The sequence below is a fragment of the Salmo salar genome, chromosome 02, assembly GCF_965601325.2.
Source record: "Salmo salar chromosome 02, fSalSal1, whole genome shotgun sequence".
Classification (NCBI taxonomy): domain Eukaryota; kingdom Metazoa; phylum Chordata; class Actinopteri; order Salmoniformes; family Salmonidae; genus Salmo; species Salmo salar.
The window spans coordinates 49789639-49798864 of NC_138292.1; the positions used below are offsets into that span (position 1 = coordinate 49789639).

At 39.2% G+C, this 9226-nt stretch overlaps 1 protein-coding gene across 1 annotated transcript; it reads left to right on the forward strand.

The window, feature by feature from the left end:
* The first annotated feature begins 897 nt into the window (after positions 1–897).
* On the forward strand, positions 898–8025 carry LOC106584945 (mechanosensitive cation channel TMEM63B-like). The gene is made up of 5 exons (XM_082969269.1): positions 898–962; positions 4826–4968; positions 7368–7419; positions 7640–7748; positions 7940–8025. Exons 1-5 carry the CDS (start codon positions 898–900, stop codon positions 8012–8014), a joined length of 444 nt encoding a protein of 147 aa, XP_082825395.1. The 3' UTR covers positions 8015–8025.
* Positions 8026–9226: the final 1201 nt, after the last annotated feature.

Genomic DNA, 9226 nt, shown 5'->3' on the forward strand with positions numbered 1-9226 from the left:
CGTCCCTTCACTGGAACTAAGGGGCCTAGCCCGAACGATAAAAAAGCCTCAGACCATTATTCCTCCTTCACCAAACTTTACAGTTGGCACTATATGCATTCGGGCAGGTAGCGTTCTCCTGGCATCCGCCAAACCCAGATTTGTTTGTCCAATGGAGTGGAGCTTTACACCACTCCAGACAATGCTTGGCATTGCACATGGTGATCTTAGTGTGGCTACCCGGCTATGGAAACCCCTTTCATGAAGCTCCCGACAAACAGTTATTGTACTGATGTTGCTTCCAGATGCAGTTTGGAACTCGGTAGTGAGTGTTGCAATTGAGAACAGACGATTTTTAGTGCTTTAGCGATCTTTAGCGATCTTCAGCACTCGGCTGTCCCATTCTGTGAACTTGTGTTGCCTACCACTTCACAGCATGTAGCCTAGTGTAGAGCGTCGGGCCAGTAACCAAAAGGTTGCTAGATCGAATCCCCGAGCTGACAAGGTAAAAATCTTTCGTTCTTTCCCTGAACAAGGCAGTTAACCCACTGTTCCTGGCCATGATTGTAAATAAGAATTTGTTCTTAACTGACTTGCCTAGTTAAATAAGTAAAAATAATCCATGGCTGGGCCGTTGTTGCTCCTAGGCATTTCCACTTCACAATAACAACACTTATAGTTGCCCGGGAAGCTCTAGCAGGGCAGACATTTTATGAACTGAGTTGTTGGAAAGGTGTCATCCTATGACAGTGCCACGTTGAAAGTCACTGTGCTCTTCAGTAAGGCCATTATACTGCCAATGTTTGTCTGGAGAAACGTCACACCAGGGTAAGCCTATACGATACTGCTAAGCACTCTTATGTAATACCCCTGTACTTGCTGCTCCGGATTTTGAAAGACCGTTTAAACTTGAGGTAGATGCTAGTGCCAGAGGTGCTGGTGCTGTTCTACTGCAGCATGACAAGAGTGGAGTGGATCATCATGTTTGTTATTTTTCTCGAAAATGTAACAAATGTCAGGATAACTATGCAACCATCGAACAAGAAGCTCTAGCTTTGTTGTTAGCTCTGCAATACTTTGAAGTATATATTGGTTCCAGTGCCCTACCAGTGATGGAATATACTGACTATAACCCCTTAGTGTTTCTCCACCGTATGTACAAACAGAACCAGCGCCTTATGCGTTGGGCGCTTATTGTGCAGAATTATAATTTGGAGATCCGCCACAAAAAGGGTTCTGATAATGTATTGGCAGATGCTTTGTCTTGTGTTTAAAAATGTAGGATTTTTGTGTATGTCTCGTTAGGTTGCCTTTGCTCGTTGAACTTGTTGGTATTCGTTGTAAATACTTTGGTCACAATCCTTATAGGGTTGCTCTTTTAAGGGTGGGAGTGTTACAGATACAGGTATCCTGTGTGTATTTGTTTTCTCTCCTTCTGCCCTAGTCACAGGTTGGCAGTCGCCAGTCGCCAATCTGAAGACACACATGCTTTTTATCCTTTACCCAATCCCATCCCCTTTCCCTTGGTTTAAAAGAAACCCAATCAGTTGTCTCTGGAGCTATCTCTCTTTTGTTTTTGCGCCTACTTCTCACATTGTCCGTAATTATGTGAGTATGTATTGCTGTGGTGTATGGCTGTTTGTTTGTTGGTGGGAAAAGGGGATACCAAGCAAGTCGCCCTTGGGCATACATTAAACATATGAAAATATTTTCTAAATAACCTAGTTAGAACTGGGCGGACCACCCACTGTATTTTATTGGTTAGTTAGCTAGCTGTTGTTGAAACAGGCAAAACTAGCTTAAGTTTAAAAAAAAAAATCTTAGTTCTTTAGTTATTTCCTTGGGTCCAGCACAGCACATGTAAAGTGTTGGTTTCATGAGCTGAATTAAAATTACTTGGTCTTGTCATGTAGTGCTCCCTTGAAAAATATATTTTTGTTATCAATGGGACTCCCCTGCCTACATAAAGGTTAAATAAAATTAAAATTGAATACTGTAATCTAATAGTTTTATACGTTCCCCACAAACAAGAAATGCTCCTGCACAAATGTAAGAGTGTAAATGACCTTTGTTTAAACAACCCCTTGAAATTTTTTTTGGGGTGTGTCCCCTTTTGTAAGTATCAATGTGCAACTGGCAATTTGGAAGGGGTGGGTTGTTAAACCATGTTTTGAAATTCAAATTATAATGGTGTTTAACAATGCAAGTGTTAATGAATTTACTTGGTCACAGACCTGGGCAGAAAATAGTTGTAATTTGTAGTTTATTTTAAATACCAACTTTTCAAATACTCTAGGTTGTTGAATGTAGAGTTTTAAAAATTGAGTTTTCAAAGGCAATTATTTCCTTTGTTATTCATATACGGGTCACAGAAAAGCAAATTATGTTTGAAAGTATTTTGCATATCTTTCAAAAAACCAAATAATATTGGAAGTGCCTTCAGAATGTTTTCACATCCCGTTTTCCACATTTTGTATTATAAAGTGGGATTAAGATGGATTTAATTGTCATTTTTTTGGTCAACGATCTACACAAAATATTCAAGTCAAATTGGAAGTGGAAGAGAAATTCTAACATTTGTAAAAAAAAAATAAAAAAAATTTAAAAAGAAGAAAAAGAAACACTAATGTATCTTAATTAGGTAAGTATTCAACCCCCTGAGTCGATACATGTTACCTGTGAGTATTTCTGGGTACGTCTCAAAGAGCTTTCCACACCTGAATTGTGCAACATTTAACCATTATTCTTTTCAAAATTCTTCAAGCTCTGTCAAACTGGTTGTTGTTCATTGCTAGACAACCATTTTTTGGTCTTGCCATAGATTGTCAAGCAGTCAACTGTAACATTCGCAGTCTTCTTGGTAAGCAATTCCAGTGTAGTTTTGGCAGTGTCTGTTGGAAAGCAGACTGAACCAGGTTTTCCTCTAGAATTTTGTTTGTGCTTAACTCCATTCAGTAAAAACAATGTATCCTGGAAAAACTCCCCAGTCCATTACGATTACAAGCATACACATAAAATGATGCAGTCATCACTATTCTTGAAAATATAGACAGTGGTACTCAGTAATGTTGTATTGAATTTACCCAAAACATAACATATTCAGGACAGAGTTAATTGCTTTGCCAATTTTTTTTTTCAGTATTACTTTAGTGGCTTGTTGCAAACAGGATGGATGTTTTGCAATATTTGTATTCTGTACAACCTTTTCACTTAGTCAATTAGGTCAGTATTGTGGAGTAACTGCAATCACAGCCATTCAATTTAATCAATTTTAAATTCAGTCTGTAACACAAAAAAAGTGGTAAAAGTCGAGGGAACTGAATACTTTCTGAAGGCACTGTATGCAAGTCATTTGAAAACACCAACATGTTTATTTGATGGCTGCCAAATATTTGAAGAACCAAAAACTACAACAGCTAGTTGAATTAGTATACTAAATATATACTGAACAAAAATATAAACAACATGTAACGTGTTGGTTTCATGAGCTGAATTAAAACATCCAAGAAATGTTCCATAAGCACAAAATACTTATTTCTCTCACATTTTGTGAGTTTATTTCAATTGACTGATTCCCTTATATGAACTGCAACTCTGTAAAATCTTTGAAATTGTTGCATGTTCCATTTATTTTTGTTCAGTGTATGATCATTAGCACATGGTTTGGAGGGCTCTCAGACATTAATTTTAATATATACCCTAGAAACAAATACGTGAGGGACAGAGAATCATCTCAATATTAGAGTAGACCAAGTTTGCCGTTTCTATATGTCTAACACATGTATTTTCATAATGAGTGAGACATAAGGTAATATAATAACACTTGACATCATGTTCTTATACATGTGTAGTTACTGATTATTACAATAGCAACATTGGTGTTACATAGGACTTTGGATTTTTTCAAATAATTGCATAATAGTAATACCATAGTTATAAATACTCAACTCATTGCTATGCAATTATCAAAACGTTATTTAACAACATGCTAATAAAATGTTGCGCCAAAAGTAATTTGTTTTATTACACAGGCATAAGAGAATAGTTCAATGTTAACTAAATATGGTATTAAATGTCGAAAGGAAAAAAACGGAATTAACTACAGTTAAGGTAGGTTGAAAATCATGTTAGTTTGTATTCTGTGTTAACTGTCCCTTTAAAGATGGTATCGTGTGTGTTTGAAACGAGATGAAAAAATATATTATGGATGCTTAGAAAAAACAATTTCATGTTTGCAAATGGCTTTGAATGTCTCTGCAGTATTTTCAGGTATCATAAAATCAATTTCAGCTTTCGACCTTTTCAGTGGCCTGTTGATAGTCATATAGTAGTTGAGTGTCACAACTTGTTTATACTTCTCTGTACAAAATATCATTAGTTAATTGGTTTGACTTGATTTGTTTATCTGCACCTGGGTCAATGGACATTCACGAGAATGGACATTTACAGAATTTTCAGATATAAATGTATTGTATAGATCTAATATGATCTGCTGTCAGATACATTGGAATAGTATAAGAAATTGTGTGTGCGCTATTCATTATATTTCTATCTGCAACATGCAGTTCCAGATACAGCCATGCCATTTATTGTAGTCACCTCCAAACAAACTATTTGTTCCTCACAAAAGATTGTGAGGAACAAAATTAAACTAGTTATCCCAGGCCTGCTGATGACTACGTCTCATGCTGGGCTTTTTGTGGTTAAAATGTAAAAAATGTTACCCCCTACCCATTTCACCAAAAATAAGTTCAAAAAGTTTAAAAAGAAGGTTCTTGTCTCTGTGAAAATGGGGCTCAGCTTATACTCAAAGTGAACCCACTTCTCCTGCCCTCACCCCACCTAGGGACGAGGAGATCCGGGAGAAGTGTGGTGAGGATGCCGTGCACTACCTTTCTTTCCAGCGCCACATCATCGGCCAGCTTGTAGTTGTTGGGGTTCTGTCTGTGGGCATCGTCCTGCCGGTCAACTTTTCTGGAGACCTTTTGGGTGAGTGTGCCAGATTTCCATTAATTTCTATTAATGATATGTACCTCTTGTTTACCTTATAAATCCCTTATTAATGAGATCACCTTAAGCTAAAGACACACTACATTGTTTTTGTTGTCATATGAGACTTTGTATATAAATAATGTGACTTCAACAAAGAAATAAACAATGGAACAAGATGAAGGAAGGCGTATTCCATCAGATTTGCACATAGAAGTAGCATATCTGCTCTCCATTGTACAGTTAAAAGTTTACAAAATCTCCTATGACAACAAAAACACAAATGGACCAATGGGTCCTTGTTTTGGGTTTATGATATGCCAAAACGGCCCATTAAGGCATTTGCAGTGCCTTAAAAAATTATTCAAACCCTTTGACTTATTTCACATTTTGTTGTTACAGCCTGAATTCAGAATGGATCCCATCTACACACAATACACCATAAAGAAAAAGTGAAAACATACTTGTAGAATTTTTTTGCTAATGTATTGAAAATGAAATACAGAAGTATCCACACCCCTCAGTCAATATATGTTAGAATCACGTTGGCAGCCATTACAGCTGTGAGTCTTTCTGGGTATGTCTCTAAGAGCTTTGCACACTTGTATTGTACAATATTTGCACATTCTTTTTTAAAGTTCTTCAAGCACTGCCATAGATTTTTAAGCAATTTAAGTCAAAACTGTAACTACGCCACTCAGGAACATTCAACATCCTCTTGGTAAGCAATTCCATTATATATTTGGCCTTGTATTTTAGGATATTGGCCTACTGTAAGGTGAATTTGTCTTCCAGTGTCTGTTGGAAAGCACTATTACGTTTATTTTTATCCTAAACACTCCCTGCTCCTTGCTGATGAAAAGCATACCCATAACATGATGCAGCTACCACAATGCTTGAAAATATGAAGAGTGGTACTCGGTGATGTGTTGTGTCAAATTTGCCCCAAACATAACACTTTGTATTTAGGACATAAAGTTCTTATATCTTTTTTTACTTTTACCCCTTTTTCTCCCTAATTTCGTGATATCCAATTGGTTGTTAGTCTCGTCTCATCGCTGCAACTCCCCTATGGACTCAGGAGAGGCGAAGGTCGAGAACCATGCATCCTCCGAAACACGACCCTACAAAGCCGCCCTGCTTCTTGACCCACTGCTCGCTTAACATGAAAGCCAGCTGTACCAATGTGTCGTTGGAAACACTGTCCAACTGACAACCGGGGTCAGCTTGCAGGTGCCCGGACCGCCACAAGGAGTCGCTAGAGCCCGATGAGACAAGGAAATCCCGGCTGGCAAAACCAGGATGACGCTGGGCCAATTGTGCGCCGCCTCATGGGTCTCCCGGTCACGGGATCGAACCCGAGGCTGTTGTGACACCTCGGCACTGAGAAAGTTCATTTCTTTGCCACATTTTTTGCCGTTTTACTTTAGTGCCTTATTGCAAACAAGATGCATGTTTTGTAATATTTTTATTCTGTACAGGCTTCCTTCTTGTCATCACTACCGAGTTCCAAACTGCCTCTGGAAGCAACGTCAGTACAATAACTGTTTGCTGGGAGTTTCATGAAATGGGTTTCAATGGCCGAGCAGCCGCACACAAGCCTAAGATCACCATACACAATGCCAAGTGTCGGCTGGAGTGGCGTAAAGCTTGCAGCCATTAGACTCTGGAGCTGTGGAAACGCGTTCTCTGGAGTGATGAATCACACTTTACCATCTGGCAGTCCGATGGACTAATCTGGGTTTGGCGGATGCCAGTAGTACGCTACCTGTCCCAATTCCTAGTGGCAACTGTAAAGTTTGGTGGAGGAGGAATAATGGTCTGGGACGGTTTTTCATTGTTCAGTTTGGGGATGGCCCTTACCTGTTTCAGCATGACAATGCCCCTGTGCGCAAAGCAAGGTCTATACAGAAATGGTTTGTCGAAATCGGTGTGGAAGAACTAGACAGGCCTGCATAGAACCCTGACCTCAACCCCATCAAACACCTTTGGGATGAATTGGAATGCCGACTGCGAGCCAGGCCTAATCATCCAACATCAGTGGCTTAATGGAAGCAAGTACCCGCAGCAGTGTTCCAACATCTAGAGGAAAGCCTTCCCAGAAGAGTGTAGGCTGTTATAGCAGCAAAGAGGGGACCAACTCCATGTTAATGCCCATGATTTTGGAATGAGATATTCGACGAGCAGGTGTCCGCATATTTTTGGTCATGTAGTGTATCTCGGCTGTTAGGTTGTATTCTTTGGCAGACTACTTTATTTAGGTTGACTATCATAACTAAATTGATACAAGAAAGTCTTATTTAAATTGACAAACAGATAACTAACTACAGATAATATAAATACTTAAAGGAAATGTCTCAAGGAAATGTCTATATACATTGTTCTCTTTTTGTCAGCAGAAAATAATGCATACAGCTTTGGGCGGACCACTATAGCAAACCTGAATTCTGGGTTGGTACATTTTTATAACACGCTTTTGTTATTTTGTTGGTTATTTAAAAAATGGCATTATTTGAAAATAAAGAATGATGGGTAGTTACGGACAATCCCAGCAGGCAAAACTGGTTGCAATATTTTGTTACATCATGATCAGATGATTGTATACTGGTTGTAATGTTTTTAGACATATTTTAACCAACACATTTTTAAAACCTCTTCTGCGTTTTCTCAGGACTAACCTCTTGTGGCTCCACACTTCGTTTGCATTCATATACCTGCTTCTGACTGTGTACAGCATGAGACGACACACTTCCAAGATGCATTACAATGAGGACGACCTGGTAAAGTTTTTATTTATTGATTTATTTATCCAGCTTAGTCAAAGTCGGATGAATGCAATGTCCACTTAATCAGTGGGCTAGTATAGGAACATTTGAAATGTAATTGTTCTGATGTACAGTAAATGTCAACATCTGGTTAACAGATGTGTTATTTTCAGCAGTCATAAATCAAGGCATATGCTCTTTTCCAGGTGAAACGCACTTTATTTATCAATGGAATCTCCAAATATGCCGAAGAGGTCCACATAAAACAACACTTTGAGTAAGCCTTTTTCTGATTTAATTTATTGTCAGGCATCAGCAAGGCATTTGCTTGCACCTGCATGTGGCCCGTGTGGCTCAGTTGGTAGAGCATGGTGTTTGCAACGCCAGGGTTGTGGGTTCAATTCCCACGGGGGACCAGTACGGAAAAAGAAAAAAAAAATATATGAAATGTATTCACTACTGTAAGTCGCTCTGGATAAGAGTGTCTGCTAAATGATTAAAATGTAATCCGTGGTACGTTCTACAGTAGGGTCAGAATTTTTTGATATCATTGATAAAGATGAGCAATAATGACTGTGTAAAATAAAAGAGCGGTCTGGGTAGCCCTTTGATTAGCTGTTCAGGAGTCTTATGGCTAGGGAGTAGAAGCTGTTAAGAAGCCTTTTGGATCTCGACTTGGCGCTCCGGTACTGCTGGGGAAGGTGTCGTGGAAATTCACCGTTAAGGACTCAGTCAAAGTTAATGAACAGATTTATTGTCATGGTCAGAGAGGTTACAACAAACTTAATACTCAAAGTACAAGTCTGTCAGAAGCTCTGAAGGGATGCTCTTCCTTCAGCACTCTTTATGCTCGTGCACAGTCGGCGTCTCTGCTCTCAGGGTGCAATAGGCTGATCATGACCTTGCACATGCAGTTTCTAGGCGTGGGGCCAAAGTAACAATGTGTTCCCATCCTAACACAATAACAAGAAACAATATGCTATATGTAGTCACGCGTTTGCAGACACACAGAGGACACTAAACATTTCCACTACAAAGGATAATAAAACAATTTCTAGAGGTGTTGAAAGTTTCCAAGAGCACGATGGTCTCCATCATTGGGAAATTGAAAAAATATGTAACTACCCAGCTGGCTGTCCATAAGCATAAGGCAAAAGATTCTGTGGTCTGATGAGACCAAAACTGAACTCTTTGGCCTCTTTGGCACTATATCTGGAGGAAACCAGGCACAGCTCATCACCTGGCAGCATGCTTTGGGGATGCTTTTCAGTGGCAGGGACTGTGGGACTGGTAAGGATAGAGGGAACAATGAATGGAACCAAATACAGGCAAATCCTTGATGAGAACCTGCTTCACAGTGCAAGTGACCTTAAACCAGTGTAAAGATTTACTTTCCAACAGGACAATGACCCCAAGCATACAGCCAAAGCAATGCTGGAATGGCTTTAGAAGAAGAATGTGAAAGTCCTTCAGTGGCCCAGGAAAAGCCCAAC

Coding starts and splice junctions, on each gene's coding strand:
- LOC106584945 (XM_082969269.1), top strand. CDS start 898: ATGCTAGTGCCAGAGGTGCTGGTGCTGTTCTACTGCAGCATGACAAGA. Junction 963..4,825: donor AGAGTGGAGTGGATCATCAT/GTTTGTTATTTT, acceptor CACCCCACCTAG/GGACGAGGAGATCCGGGAGA. Junction 4,969..7,367: donor CTTTTCTGGAGACCTTTTGG/GTGAGTGTGCCA, acceptor TTTTGTCAGCAG/AAAATAATGCATACAGCTTT.